Below are 16,624 nucleotides of genomic sequence, written 5' to 3'. Positions count from 1 at the left end.
CAAAGAGCTTAAGGGAAGCAATCAGGTCTCCTCACACAAGAACTCAGAATGACAATGCACTTGGGCATTTTAACATGAAGGATTCTAAGTCAGTCGTGTCTGACTCTTTATGACTCGATGTGGGAATTTCTTGGCAAGGATACTGGAGTGGTTTGTATTTCCTTCTCCAACTTATTTGACAGCTGAAGAAACTGGGATAAACAGGGTTAAGTGACTTGCCCACACTCACACAATTACTAAGTGTTGGAGGCCAGACCTGAACTCAGGAAGGTGAGTTTTCCCGACCCAGGGTCTATGCTCTATTCATTGCATCACTAAGCTGCCTAAAATTATTGACATATTACATGAACTTATGAAAGAATGATATATTTACTTTAAAAAATAAAGATTTTTTTTAAAAAGCCAATACTGGTAAAAAAAAACAGTTTTCTATGTAACTTCTTGGGTAATTAAAGGTTTATAGGTTTATAGGGCCATGGGATTTCAATCAGAAAGAGGTCTTAGAAATTATCTCTTCAGAACTGAGCAAATTGCTTTTTTCTCCGAGCCCCCATTTTCTTTATCAGCAAAATAAACTCTAATGTCTCCCAAAGTATATATAGACTCTCTAAGATTTTGTCAAACTCTCCCTCCTATGAAACCTCTTCATTTGGCAGCTGGAAAAGCCATGGCCAGAAAGATTTAAGTGACCTGTCCACACTTATACTGCCAGTCAGTTATTTTTTAACTATCCACTATGTGCCAGGTGCTGGGCTACATACTGAAATACAAAAAGGAACAAAACAAAGTCCCTGCCCTCAAGGAGCTCACAATCTAATGGGGAAGATAAGCAAACCAGTGCTTATAAACAACAAGCTAAGTGCAGGATAAATTAGGAAATGATTAAGAGAGGGCAGTCACTAGAATTAAGAGGGTTTGGAGATGACATTTCTTAGAAGATAGGACTTAGTTGGGACTTGAAGGAAGCCAGGGAAGGCGGTAGGTTATTGTTGTTATTATCATTTATTCTCAGATTGATTCAAAATCCATTAGGCCATATTACCTTACTCTCTTAGTTTATAAAGACTTTTTAGATACCATATTCAAGTAATATTTTAATTATATTAAATGTAGCGATGTAGTAATTTCTACAATATGCACTTATTAAAGGAAACACCAGATAATAAATAAGAAAGAAAACAATTCACCCCAAACAGCAGATTCCCTTCTAAACCAAGCAAATATATTCCTCCAAAGGAGATCAATAATGCTTCAGAAGCAACCTGATATGCCTGTTTAAGGCAGTCTGCCCAAGCCCAGTGAAGCCCACCCTGCCTGCTTATAATGGGCTTCATGTAATTGGAGAAATCACAAGATGGGTGGAGAATGTCACAATCAGCCATATACCTTATGTCTTCACTGCACTAGGTAGAGATCATTAAAGTTAATAAAAAATATTCAAGAAGCATGCTCAGCCAAGTAGTTTCAATTATTCCAAACCATTCTTTCCAGCCTAAGTCATCAGAGTGTATTTTCCTAACAGGTGTAAGAATCTGCACGTACAGCTCTGGCCATAACAAATGCCAAAAAAAAAAAAAAAAAAGAAGGTTTTTTAAATGAAAAATACATATCCCTTTCACCAATCTATTCGGTGACCAGCCAATCGGTTCATTTCAATGCAAACATTATAAAATCTAGAGTGTTATTTGAGAACAAGCATGGGAATTGGACTGGAGAAACTGGCATCTTTTTGTGAGCTGTGCATCTTTACAAGCAGTGGGGATTAGGAGGGTAGCTCTTTCCAAACTTCGTCTGCCTCAGATCAGAAGCCAAAAATGTCTGAATTGCTCATGATGCAGCAGATGACGAGGGAAGGACAACGTGGTGGAAAAGATAGTCAAATATCCACCCAGATTCCTGAAGCAATCACGTAACTCTCTGCTTCGCAAGGCTTAACTAACTTATCCAGTGAGATTTTTTAACCAGCTCCCTTTGGTAACCCCTTCAGTGTCCTCAAAGAGCCTCCAAGCAGCTTCTAAGAGTGAGAACAGGGGCAGGCCCCGGTGGTAACATTTAGGAGTCTACAACTGGGGGAAAATATCTTGCTCTGAATTGCCGGTTGTTTAAACATGTTATATTATAATATACTTGTCATCAATGTAAACAAACAGCTCTGTCAGATTTTGCATTGACTCGATCAGGTTTTGCATTGACTCGATCAGGTTTTGCGTGCAGTCAATCAAACTACTTATGTACTCCCTTTGAACATCACAGTACCCAAGCAGAGGTTAATTTTTTTAAACAAGGAAAAATGAAACACTAGGTCCAGTGCCTCTCAATATGAGTCACAGTGGTGCACATCCATTTTTCCCAAAGGAAGTATCTTTACTTCTGGACAAAGCTGAGCACCATAGCACAACTCTGGCTCTGCTGGTCCTGTTCCCAGATGCCTCAGGTAATGCAAAGGGAAATGTACTAAGGCTAGTGCCTGCCTTGTATCTTGCTGGTCAGCACTCTGAATCAGCGGCTACTTTTTACAAAATTCTAACAGAGCACATTATAACACAATACATAATGTGATTAGTACATATTGGAAGACAGCAGAAGATGTGCTCTCTGCCCTAAAGTAACTCCCAATCTGACTTAGGGAGACCTATAAATGGATATGCAAAGTGAAATGTATTGTTTATTTTAAATCCATGTCATTCAGGAAAACATCTTAAAAAAGTAATCTAAGCAATATCTAATATAAGAAAGACTTCCTGGATCTTTTTTCTCCAACTTGTGTCTTAGTCTGTTTAAGACTTAAGACATATCTCTACATGTTAAACTTAATTAAGCTTTTCTTTTTCCTGAATTCAAAATAAGTATCAACAAACAAAATAAATCTAACTGCTTTGCCCTTTTTCAGGAGAGGAAAAATAAAGTTTCTTTTTTTTTTAATTCTTGTAGCATAAGTTGATTGAAAAGCCAAGATTGAATAGCTATTGATCTGCCTAAAGGCTCTCCAGCTCTACCAATTTTTAGATCCACATGTCATTGACTAATCAGTTCTACTTACCTCTGAAATGGACTTAACGAAGCGAATCCCATCATTGGCCCCTTTCACCTTAGCCAAACAGTCACAGAAGTAGTCCCAATAGTCTTTCCTGTTCCCTAGAAGAGTGGCCTTCTCCTTTTGGTCAAACTTTGTTGGAAAAAGAAGATAATATCCAAACTCAGATTCTCACCACAATGTTCAAAGGCTAACAACATGTATATATAACCCCTTCCCTCCAAAGAAATCTTCATGTATATTAACTATATCTGCTCCATCAAATTTTTTATTAACTTGTGAATATTTTAATATGAAAGAAAGTTTGAAGATTGTAGTAAATGCATTTACTCAAAGTATACCCTAGTTCAGGTAGGTGAATAATTAAGACTTTGGTACTAAGTATTCAAAACATATTAGTTTGTTCTTAAACTGCTATTTCTAATATACATGCTCATGCATACACTCTCACAGACCAGGAAAATATGTTCTTAACTTCAAGTCACTTCAAGTCTAAAACCTGAAATAGAATTTTTTTTTTTTTTTGGCAGAAGCAATTGGGGTCAAGTGACTTGCTGAAATAGATTTGGTTAAAAGGAAATAACCAGGTATATTTTCACAATGAAAAAGCTTGATATCAATTGAAAAGGCACCAAAAGCTATTTTACATGTTGGTTGGTAAGTTCTCCAATTTGCTCGATAAGCACACATTTTTCTGGGAACTCTATTGGAATAGAATTCCAAAAGATACATAATAATAATTATAGTTTATGTTTATAGTTTATATGGCACCTTTTTGGACATGATCTCATTTGATCCTTGTTTCTTGATACAATTTTCTATCTCAATTATGAAAAACCCTAATACATTTTCAAACTCCAGTGATTAAAATCTCTAAAATGTCTGTGTTTAAACACTTGCTAAATCCATACAAGATTTTCCAAGGTACATACTAAAGGATGTCCTACTCAAGTCTAAACATGTCGTATGAATATAATGGGTTCAAGAATGTATATTGAAAATGGCCCCAGTGAACTTTCATATAAATATTCAGGAATCCTTAGGTAGGGGCAGCAGTCAGGAAGGCAACTCCAACAATGCATTACTGACCTGTAGAAGATATTCGAGCTTGTAGGAAAACTTGTGCAGGTTGGTACTGTCGTCTGTAATGGGCTCCCCGATATCCTTAAATTCCTTGCTCAGTTCTACCACAGCATCTTTAAGACAACAAACCAGAACAGGTGATCTGAGGGAGGCTGATGGAAAGCTAAGCATAGTCAGCAACAATTATTGTAAAACCAATTGTGGCATTAAAAGGAAATAGAAGCTTTAGGTCAGATTTTGCCTAATCATAGTGCTTTTTTGTCCCCCTTAGTACAGTTGGCGGATGGCGGAGTAGATAGAGCCCTGGTCTTGTAAATCGAGAGTCATTGTAGTTGTTTGATCATTTTAGTGATGGCGACTTTTCATGACCCCTAACATTTAGATTTTGTTTTTGTTTTTCCTCACAGAGATACTGGAGAGGTTTGTTACAAACTTCTCCAACTCATTTTATAGATGAGAGAACTGAGGCAAACAGGATGAAGTGCCTTGCCCAAGGTCACACAGCTAACAAGTGTCTGAGGGTGGATCTGAACTCAGGAAGATGAGTCTCCTGATTCCAAGTCCAGGGCTCCTTATAACTTTTTCCACTCAAGACCCTTTTTCACCCAAGAAATTTTATGCAACCTCTGGTATACAGCTATACAAAATAGATACACAAATCAATCATACATTTATTGATAATAAATCAAAAAGATTTTTTAAAAACAATTCTTTGGTACACATATAATTTTACTACTTATGGAAGACAAAAGCAAATTTGCATAGTAATGAGACGGATGTGCTTATTTATTTTTATGTAAAGAATTAAATCTTGGCAGAATATTTAGGCAAAAGAATACCTTTTACCACTGCCAATTTTTTAGTGACTCTCCCACATTGTTATCCTACCCCATGTGGGGTAATGGTCCACAGTTTAAGAAGCTTTGCACTACATCATATCATTGCCTTCAGGAAATCAAGAGATCTGGGTTGAAATAACACCTTGGGCACTTACAAGCTGTGTTGAGAACAAGTCACTTATTTTTTGAAATATCCTTTCTTTTGGACAAAATGGCATCCTATGCACCATATAGCGTGGTTGTGAGCCAAGCAGGTTGCAAACCTCAATGTGTAATGCAAATGTAAGTGTTATTATTAAAACTCAAGTTCTCTCTTCTGTCTCTTTTAACAGTTGACACAGAAGCTACTGTTATTTTCATTGTCGCCTTTCTACAAATACTCACCATTAGTGCTAAAATGTGAGATAACCAAATGACCCATAAAAGAAGGTTTCTATTTTCTCTGACCTCTCTGACCTAGATGATTAAAATCAGAGATGAGAATCGGCAGGCATATCATGATGTCACACCTTTTACTTGAGGGTAACATTCAGCAACGTGGCACATTTATATCACACTTTAAAATTGCTTTCATTTATACTATCTACTGATTGTCTACTACAGATAGAGCACTGAGTCAGAAATTGATCTTTGCTTTTGGGAAATAGGATTTAATTTTTACAGCTATTTTAAAAAATCAAATGGAGGCAATAATTTATATGTCCCACATACAACATGAAATGCATGAATAAATCCTAGAAAAGTTCTTTTCAAGTTATATTTTCCACTGCATATTGGCTTCTGACTTTTGGAACCAAACTGTGGCTTTAGTTGCTTAGATGTGGGCTTCCTCATTTGTAAATACCACTTAAGAGCTTCTGATCAGTAAGGAAAGGTCATCTCTGACTCCAAAAAGAGAACACACAAAAGAAACAAGCCATATAAGATCACATTGCAAAGAAAGTGGAAAAGAATAAAAGATGACTGAGCATCTGGTCATCTTACTGCCAGCTCAGGCAACATGTATGTCTATAAACCTAGCAGGCCAGAAAACTTCCAAATTCTTCTTGGAAATTAACCATGTCTATAAACGAGAGTCCTGTTCTCTGGGACAAATGTAGAAATGTAAATCTGTTTTTTATTTCCACTTCCATGAAAAGCCGCATTGCAATGGCCTAGAACTGCGTCCGTCTTCATGGCCTATAAAGGCCACCCTTCGGAAAAAAACTAGAGGAAAACAATTTTTTTGTTGTTTAAAATAAAACCTACAGGAGGGACACCCTGATGGGTGGAAATATGGCTGAAAGATGGTGTTTTCAGAAGAGGAATGACTTAGGTCCTCTTGTATTCATATAGTCAACATTAGTTTAGCATTTACTCTGTGCGGGCACTGTGCTAAGTCCTGGGGACTCACAAAGGGCAAAAAGAGAGCCAATCCTCAAAAAAAGCAGACATTCAGATAAGGGGAGAAAACATGCAAAGGACAGGGAATACAAGAAGCAGAAAGTCATTGAAAGGGAAAGGCACTGGGTTGGGAGGGTTGGAAAAAGTCTCCTGGAGAAGATGGAGTTAGAGCTAATATTGGAGGACATTGGAGAAACTAAGGCAGGGATGAGAAGGAAGACACAGGTGGAAGGCAGTACAAGGGCACAAAGACAGGAGATGAAGAAGATGAAGCAAGAACAAGCAGTCCTACGTGGGTGGATAAAATCTAGAAAGCTGGGGCAGGCATAGGAAAGAACCTTGAATGCCAAATAGAGGACTTTATGTTTGGGCCCAGAGGCAGTGGGGTCACAGGCCTTACATCACAGCCATAATTTAGGAAAACCACTTTGGCAGCTGAATGTAGAATGGATTATAATGGAAAGGGACCAGCCACGGACCCAACTAGAAGCTACTTAGGAGTCGGGGTGAGAGAAAAATTTGGAGCACAAGGTTTTACAAAGGTGAATATTGAAAGCTATCTTTGCATGTATTTTGAAAAATAAAGCTATTATTATTATTTTTAAAAATAAATTTTAAAAAAGGGAAGATAGCAAGGTGAGAAGCTTGGGAAATGGGAAGATGGCATCTTCACCAGTAATAGTGGGGGGGAGGGGGAGGAAGGGGGAGAGTAAGGTCGAGAAAAAGCACCAGCCAACAGGAGGAGAGGAACCAGACCTCAGTCAGTGCCAAAAATGGAAGTGAGAAAGTGAGTGACAAAGGAAGATATCTAAATTAAAAGGAAGTTTGTTAATTATGGAACGCACACTTCAGAGGGCCTTAATTTTAACACAGAAGTTTCCTCGCCTCAACCCTATGACGCAGGTAATTCAAGTATTATTCCCATTTTACAAATGTGGGGACTAAGACTTAAGAACTAAGACTTGGTACAAAGGGTCACTTAGTTAATAAACGTCAGGGGGGAAATTTGATGCCAAATGTTCCAACTCTAAATCTGGCATGAGTTCCATCATATACTTCGCTGCCTCTCAAAACATTTAGGTATCCTGCCTCTCTTGCTTAGAGAATGGCAGGAAGTTTCCTTCGAAATCAGCTCATCCAATCGAGTGCATAAGAGCCCCTATATAATATATAATGTGCAAATATCTGCACACATGTCTATATATGCACATATAAAATATGTATATATTTACATACATATATTTATACACATATAAAATCTGTATATACATATTATATAATATAAGCAAAAATTTTAACTCAGTTTATTTGGACAGCTCCAAAAGACTGAAATAAGACCCGGTGGCCAAAGCAAGCTTTTCACTTTTGTTTACAATTTGATTTTGAAATCGGAGCAGCAGATGGTAAGCTGAGAGCTTCTTAAACGAATGCCTGAAACCCGAGCTGAAAATGTTTAGACACGAGAGGGCCTGAAGGCGTCCACTTCCCAGGGCGAAAAGATCCCAAGGGCAATTTGGGGAACAGCCGCCCGCCCTCTCAGCTTTTACCTTGCAAATCTCGGATGATCCTGTGCAGCTGACCCTCGGCACTCGAAGCCATGGTGAAGCACGGTCTGCTCACGGTTATGAGGCAGCGGGAGGCTCAGGAATTCATGTGGCCGGAGCGCTCTATCTCAGGACATCTGAAGGGGGGTTGGGGGTGGAGAGAGAAGGCAGCAGGTTAGCACACGCACCAAAACACAGCACGAAGAACACCGATTTGGGGCCCAGGGCTCCTTCGCACTTGTACACCGGCCACGTTGTTCCACGCGGGCTGCTCATCCCAGAAGTCCGCCACCGACATCCCCTATTGGCTTTTTGCCACGGGCCATTCCCAGGTGACCAGCCGGTCTAAAGCCGACAGACAAGATGAACACAAAAGCACGTGGTTTTCTTTCCGGATTTCCTTTTATTCTTCCTCTTTCCAGATGAAAAAAAGTTTTCTGAAGCCGTTTTTGTGCATGGTCTTTACCATGGAAGGAGCCCAAAGTCAACCCGTCTTTTAGGAGTTTCTGGCTCTTCCCTCTCAGAGTGGGGCTGGATCTTCTGGTAACAGGAGGGCCCCACCACATCTCTCCCCTCCCATCCTCCCCCCATTTTCCTTCCCAGTTCTACTAACCGGTAAACTTCCTCCGGCCACCGGAGCAGGCAGCCTACACGCACACGGGGCCGGGGGATTCCTTAAAAGGGTCTGGATTGCTCCCACCCCCCCAGTCCGGGAGGAAATATTCCCCTGTTCAGGTCTCTAGCACGGAGCTGCCAGAGCCACAGCCGAACTGTCCGGGCCTCCGCTCAAGCCGGCCTGCCCGGACCCTTGGCAGGGCCAGTAGGAAAGGGCACCTCTCTATTTTAAGCTGCGTTACAGAATCTCTGCTGGTGACTGCAGAGTTAAGGCCGCATTAATCACTGGGCCAGCAGCTCCCCCACTTGTAGACTTACAAGTCAGACAGGTAATGCAATCTCTCCCTCCCTCTTCCCCGCTTCCCTCTGTGTCTGTCTCTCTCTTTCTATATCTTTGCCTCTCTCTGTCTCCTCCCCCGCCCTCCCTCTTTTCCTCTTCCTGTTTTCCTTTCCCTTTCTCCCTCTCCCTCCTTCCCTATCCCTCTCTCCTCTCTCCCTCTGTCTCTTCCTCTCTTCATCCCTCCTTCCCCTCCCCCTCTCTCTAGGGTTTTGTTCATACACCTTTGGCCATTTATTAGTTTCAGAACTTTAATGAAATTATTAACCTATTGGGTATCATGGGCCCTTTTGGTAACCCAGTGAAGCTCATGGGACCCTTCTTGGAGTAATGTTTTTAAATGCATAAAGTAAAAGTGCAGAGGACTACAAAGAAAATCAATTATACTGAAATACAATTACCAAAATTAAAAAATAATAATAAGGTCACAGACACTAAGTTAAGACCTATCTTTAAAATATCCACCACAAAGCAATATTATTTGTTGATATGAAAAAATTTGAGACATGATCATCGGTACCTCATAAAAACAAAATCTTCGAAAACTCAACTCAAAAACAACTCGGGGTTCTAGAGTCAGCAGCCTACAAGTTGGATGCATAATCAAAAAAACTAGAAGCACAAGAAGCTAGAGAGGTAATGAAATAATTCTTTAGCACAAAGATTTTCACTACAAGAACATTTCCTTAAGAGCTGAAATTCATGGGATGGAGATGAAATGTCTGGTCTTCTTGTCTCCTCCCTCCTCCCCATCCCCTAGGACTCCATCATTGGTTCTTGGATCAGAATGTACCCCTCATTGCTTTCATAACCCGTTCTTGAACTTAAATAAATGGGGATTTATGACCCTCAAAACAAAAAATAGTCTAGGAATCCACCCACACATCAAAGCTCTTCCTCCTTAAAAATATTTACATTAAGTATTCCTAATGGGAGGCTATGAATCACTGAGGTGACACACCCTGAGACCTATTATTCACTCCTATTCCAATTCTGTTTTGCTTCATGTGAATTCTAGCCCAAAACTTTCTATTTCCTCAGCAAAGGTAAAAGAGTATTTATACACACACACGTATTTGTGTATGTATGTATACACACATTTGTGTGTTTATATATTTATGTGTGTATGCATGTGTGTTTACATATATGTGTGTATTTATATTTTTACATATCTGTATTATGTATATATGTGTATATTGGTACATATACACATGTATTTAAGAGCAAAAGTGTTTATGCATATATATGTATACACACATATACACATACATGTATTTGTACATATATCAATAGTTGAAAAAAGGGGAGGTGTATAACTAAGGGGACTAGATAGATATAAGGAAGACAATGGAAGGAAAAGGGGGCCCTCCAGCAAGTAAATAACACAGCCCAGCACTAACCTAAAATAAACTATAAACTAGAGAATTAACTTTTGAATAATCAAAACCATGGTTAGATTATTCTTCAACATGTCTAGGATATTATTACATCTACGTGAATGCATTAGACTTACATCCCTCTTCATATTTAATGAGCTATATATTTGGTACAGTGACCAAAAAACAATGTTTGCCTGGTGATCAAGCCCCTGGGAAATTCTCTTCCACCTTGGTTAGAACAGCCCTCAAATGACAAAGTCTTTCATCAGATCAGGATTCAAAGGGATTCCAATTAGGTAGGACCAGTCCAAGCTTGCAATCTGATGATATAGGTAGGTTTCAAAAACCCAGATCAACTACTAGATCTATATACCAAAATGAAAATAACAGGGAAAAGGGGTTATATGTACAAAAAATACAAATGTGGTGTATTTTTTTGAGTGTGTGATAAAGAATTGGTAATTGAAGGTGTGCCCATTAATTATGGAATGCCTAAACAAGTTGTATATGATTGTAATAGAATCTTATTCTTCTTATAAGAAGAAATGATCTTCAAGCTGATTTCAAAAAAACCTGGAAAGACTTACATGAATTGATGTAAAGTGAAGCAGAACCAAGAAACTATTGTACACAGCAACAAAAAGATCATACAATGACTAACTATGAATGATTTAGTTGTTGTCAACAATTCAATAGTCTAAATGCTACCTATTCCCAGAAAAAGAACTGATGGAGACTGAAAACAAATCAATGATATTATTTTCTTATTTTTGTGTGGGTTTTTTTTCCCTTTTGGGTTTATAAATTCTTTTTTAAATGACCAATATGGTCATGTGTTTTGCATGACTGAACATGTATAATCTATATCAAATTGCTCAGCAATGAAAGAGAGAAAATTTGATGAAAAAATTTGAAATTCAAAATTTTAAAAAATGAATGTTAAAAATTGTCTTTATATACAAATGGGGAAAATAAAATTTTATTTAAAAAAAAAAAAAGGACCTAGGATCAGCGACTTTTGATGGTCTTTTGATAGTCATAAGCTATTAAGGTCATTGGGGAAGTTAGATGGCACAGTAGACACAGTGCAGGGTCTAAATTCAGGAAGACTTATCTTCCTGAGATCAAATGAAGCCTCAGCACTCACTGGCTGTGTTACCCTAAGCAAGTCACTTAACCATGCTGTGCCTAAGTTACCTCCTCTGTAAAATGAGCTGGAAAAGGATATGGCAAACCATACCAGTTATCTTTGTCAAGAAAATCCCATGCAGTCAAAGCAGTTCTTAGGGGAAATTTTATAATTTTAAATAATCACATAAATGAAATAGAGAAAGAGGAGATCAATGAATCAGGCATGCAATTTAAAAAGTTAGAAAAAGTAAAAATTAAAACCCTCCAATTAAATTAGAAATTTTGAAATTCAAAAGAGGTTAATAAAATAGAAACTAAGAAAACTATTGAACTAATAAACAAAACTAAGAGTTGGTTTTATGAAAAAACTAACAAAACAGATAAACCTTTGGTCAATTTGATCAGAAAAAGGAAAGGAAAAAAATTAAAGCACCAGCATCAAAAATGAAAGGGGGACTTACCAATAATAAAAAGAAAGTAGAGAAATAATTAGGAGACAGTTTGCCCAACTCTAATGGTAACAAGTCTAATGATCTAACTAAAATAGATGAATAGATAAAAATGCAAACTGCCCAGGTTAACGGAGGAGGAAATAAAATACTTAAATAGTCCCATTTTAGAAAAAGAAATTGAACAAGTTATTAATGAATCTCCAGGGCCAGATGAATTCACAAGTGAATTCTACCAAACATTTAAAGAACAATTAATTCCAATATTATATAAATTATTTGGAAAAATAAATAAAGGAGTACTGCCAAATTCTTTCTATGACACAAATATAGCACTGATACCTAAACCAGGAAGGACCAAAACAGAGAAAGAAAATTACAGATTAATCTCCCTAATGAATATTGATGCAAAAAATTTAAATAAACTATTAGGAAAGAGCTGACAGCAACTTATCACCAGGGACTATGACCAAGTGGGATTTATGCCAAGAATGCAGGGCTGCTTCAATATCAGGAAAACGATGACTATCATCTAACCACGTCGATAACAAAACCAATGGAAATCATATGATAATCTCAATAGATTGAGTGTGCAGATGCAGAAAAAACTTTTGACATAGCACTCATTCCTATTAAGAACACTAGAGAGCATAGGGATAAAGGGAGCTTTCCTTAAAAGAATAAGCAGTATCTATCTAAAACCTACAGTAAGCATTATTTGTAATAGAATGCAATCTCAATAAGATCAGGAGAGACACAAGGATGCCCATTATCACCACTAGAATTCAACATTGTACTAGAAATGTTGGCTTTAGCAATAAGAAAAGAAAAAAGAATTAAAGGAATTAGAATAGGCAAAGAGGAAATAAAACTTATTCTTTATAGATGATAGGAAGATAACTTAGAGAATCCCAGAAAATCATCCAAAATTCTATTGGAAACAGTTTACAGCTTTAACAAAGTTCTGGGATATAAAATAAACCCACAGAACTTTGATCACATTAAATTAAAAAGGATTTGCACAAATAAAACCAACCTAAAACAAGATTAAAATGGAAGTACAAATCTGAGAAAAAATCTTTAGTCAGTATTTCTGATCTCATTTCTAAAAAATATAAAGAATTGTGTCAAATTTATAAGAATACAAGTCATTTCTCAATTGAATAATGGTCAAAGGATATGAACAGACAATTTTCAGATGATGAAATTAAAGCCATTTATAGTTATATGAATAAATGCTTGAAATCACTATTGATTAGATAAATGCAAATTAAAACAACTCCAAGGTACTACCTCACAACTTAAAGACTAAGATGATAGGAAAAGATAATAATAAGAAATATCAATAGCCCTTAAGTCAGGAGGAGCTGAGTTCAAATGTGGTCTCAGACACTTAACACTTCCTAGCTGTATGATCCTGGGCAAGTCAATTTGATGAGATTAGATTCAGGGAATCAAAATGATGAGATTAGGATTCCTGATGGTCAGGGAGTTAAATGATGAGCTTAGTGGCAGGTTCAGGGTTCAGAGAACCAAATGAAGAGGTTTGGCTCCCCTAAATCACTTTAGGATTCCCGCATGGTAGGGAGTTGTGGGAACCCCCTTCTGGCGGCACAGAGGTCCTTCATTTACAAACCAGAAAAGTTAGACTGATAATAATTAATTTATTATAGGCATTTGGAAGTCAGCCTTTGCTATGCATGAATAGAAAGGCTGAGTTCCTTAGTGACACGGTCCTGACAGGGGAGTAAACTAGTGGGATAAAGAAAGGGTAACGCTGAAAGAGAATATCATTCCAGCAGGCAGAGGTTTACTTGGCATGGCATAGCATGGCATAGCATGTTAGGTTCTCTGCAAGGAGTGAGTTTAAAATTGGCTCTTTTTATAATAGAAACCTTGGCTACAAGCCAACGCCTGCTCCCATGGGGGCTGGTCAGCTTGAGCTGGAATCTGAATAGCATTGAATGAGTCTTTCTAGGCTTGATCTTTAATTCAATGGGAAGCTTAATCAGTAGTGAGTGTTATCAATGGGGGTGGTGCCTGTCTCTCAGAAAAAACAGAATAAAGCTGTTAGGATGTTTCCTTCATCCCCTACAGAGGCCAGATTCAAGGAGATTTTCTCTTTGAAGGATTTTTAGAGAGTTTCTGGGCTCTGTCAACTTAACCCCAATTGCTTCAGCAAAAAAAAAAAAGAAATTCACAATTCATTTCAAATGACCCCCAGTGAATTCCCAGTTCTTCCTCAGCCCAAAGCAAAACTTTCAACAATTCATGGCAATGGGAAACAAGGAAAATGAGATACAGGAAATCCCTAGACAATCCCTAATGTTTCCTCAACACAGAACTTTCAACTTGTAGCAGATGAAAATTCCAAGAGAGAGAATTTCCAGTTAATTAGTAATTAATTCATTAGACTAGCAAATGATCAATAAATTGATGATCAGTGGTTTCTCTCATAACCAAAGACTTCAAGGGAGCTTCTAAATTCAAACATCTTAAATCAGATGGGAATCTTCTGACAGGGAATTGCTCTGACAAGTGAAATAGCACTATTGCTGGACATTAAAGGAGAAAGTGGGCTCAAAGCCTTCAGCTTCTCCTGCTAGGAACAGGGTTTGAGCATGAGATCCAAGCAATTAGGACAGGGGAAGCCATTTCCATGGACCTCTCTAGCTAGTTTCCTCTTTCATGAGCTGGGTCACCCTAAACTGTACAGGAAAAAGGATAGATGAGGGTGAAACCGGAAGGACAGCCCTGTAAAGTGATGTAAACAAACTTAAATGGATTTACATTCTCTGGAAGAAATTCTAGAGTAAGACTTTTCATGGTCCCACACCCTCTGGAAGCAGGATGAAAGATTATCTAAAGAATGTACCTTTTTGGGTGCAAAACTTAAGTGGCCTTGCCTATTCTGTTCTATTGTTCTGTTTCTGTATAAAGTAGGTCTTCAGAAGATATCTCTTCGCAAAATCACTTATCTCTTGAAAGTGATATTGTCCACCAAGAGAACGTTATCTTGGTGTCTTGCTAACAATAAAAGCCTTTATATCACAGCCTTTGGAGTAAGCCAATTGCCTTTACTACTAGCCCGCCAGTAACTTGGTGCCTAGGAGAATGAGGACCTCACATCCATCCCTGCCACAGGATAGGGCTTCATTATTATCAAGGACAAAGGAGACATGACTGAGGCTGAGGCTGGTTTTTGTATATAGACAAAAAGTAAGGGCCCCTCCCCAGGTAGACACCTTGGGACTGGGAGAAGTTTACCTTGCTCAGTTATATCCCTCAAAGACTGACTTTTTCGGAGTAGGATGTCCACAAAAATAGGAGGAAAAGGATGGACTACAGATTGATAATTAGTTATTAAGATAACAGAATAACACTGTTATCAACTCCATGGCCACATACCATCAGTTGGAAAGGATAAAAAGATAAGGAAATTGAACTCAATAAGAGTTTATAAATGAAAACACTTACTTTAACACTTGGGGACCTCAATGTAAAGGAGAGAATAAATAAGACTGCCAAGAAAATGTAATGGAAAAGATGGGGAGAAGTCCTAGAGATTCACAGCAGCCTCATGTTTTGACATGACCAATACTTTCCTTGAGAAAAGAACTCGTAGCCCTCGGAAAAACCAAGTGCTAAATAACACCATAAAAGTGAAACTGATTATAAGTTAACAAATTAAAAAATGCCCAATACCGAAGTAAATTCTTCTCCTTAATCAATTATCTGGATACAGTTAGACTACTGACTTATAAGAGCAAAGCTAAAAATGAACAGAAAGTTAGTATAATAAAAGGGAAAAGGATATGATATATAATTAAAACAACTTGATTCTAACCAATTCAGATAAGTTACTGATACCAAACAATTGGATAATGAATTGTAGAAAGGCCATTATTATATAATACATCATCATAAATTTATATAGCAATTAGAACTATTCAAATTCTCACACATACACACAAATAAAGATTAAATGAAAGTACAAAGTATCCTTGTCTGCCAATACTTTATTCATTTGTTAAGTATAGGTAGTAATCTGAGAGTTTAGAATAGAAACTAATTTATGCAATCTTACAAAGAAGAATGGTGGAAATTTGTGACATTAATGCTTCATTGAGCAGAAAGAAACCACAGGGGGCAAAACCAATTTAAGAACTCCTTGGCAAGACATCCAACCAAGCAACAACATATACATGGTCTAATATATAAAAGTGTGGCTCCTAGGACATGGATACATCCAAACTAGAAATTAGCCCAACCCTGGGGAGAGTGTCAGATTGGACCTTATGGCATCAGCAAAACCTGAGGGACAGGGCCTGGTCTGGCAGCCTCCCTTGCTTCCATGAGGAAGAGTGACTAAACTAATTTCTGTCAACCCTTTCCCCAGGATCTCTGGTCTAGGTTGGAAGGATTCTGAAAAAAAAATTGGTTTTCTGACACCTCTCAAGAGAGAAGTAGATAGTTTACAATGCACCAACCATCAAATGTTGGGGGCAGAAAAGACCACTAGGAATAACTAAGGTTGTTGTTCCTTCAGGATCATAGCACAACACTGCACATTGGGTTTTCTTGGCAAAGATATTGGAGTGATTTGCCATTTCCTTCTTAATCCTGTGGATTAAGGTGAACAGAGTTAAGTGACTTGCCCAGGATCACACTGACCCCAGGCCTAGCAGTCCATCAACTGAGCCATCTGGTTGCCCCCCAAAAAGCAGCCAACAGAAATCAGACATAAGAGAGATCAGAATAAATGATACATGCTTTCACTTGGGAGCAAGTCAAGATCCCATTCACCGGGAGGGAGGATATATTTTCTCT

General features: G+C 38.0%; 1 protein-coding gene across 5 annotated transcripts in view; it reads right to left on the bottom strand.

Moving 5' to 3' along the window:
• Positions 1-16,624, bottom strand: part of FYCO1 (FYVE and coiled-coil domain autophagy adaptor 1) — a 95,500-nt gene that overhangs the window by 60,733 nt on the left and 18,143 nt on the right. For 4 of the 5 annotated variants that reach the window (XR_007947734.1, XR_007947736.1, XM_051962216.1 and 1 more), the window contains exons 2-4: positions 7,887-8,020; positions 4,124-4,230; positions 3,041-3,166 (exon numbers count right to left, since the gene is read on the bottom strand). Coding sequence is in view for 2 of the 5 variants with exons in the window: in XM_051962216.1 (XP_051818176.1) it covers positions 3,041-3,166; positions 4,124-4,230; positions 7,887-7,938 (285 nt within the window). In the remaining 3 variants the exon portion in view is untranslated. Of the gene's footprint in view, positions 1-3,040; positions 3,167-4,123; positions 4,231-7,886; positions 8,021-8,496; positions 9,215-16,624 lie in introns of those variants that run through there. The other variant, XR_007947735.1, reaches the window with a different exon arrangement.

This window comes from Antechinus flavipes, chromosome 5, assembly GCF_016432865.1.
Source record: "Antechinus flavipes isolate AdamAnt ecotype Samford, QLD, Australia chromosome 5, AdamAnt_v2, whole genome shotgun sequence".
Taxonomy (NCBI): Eukaryota; Metazoa; Chordata; class Mammalia; order Dasyuromorphia; family Dasyuridae; genus Antechinus; species Antechinus flavipes.
The sequence above is the reverse complement of the archived record's forward strand: the minus strand, read 5'-3'. Positions and strand labels throughout refer to the sequence as shown.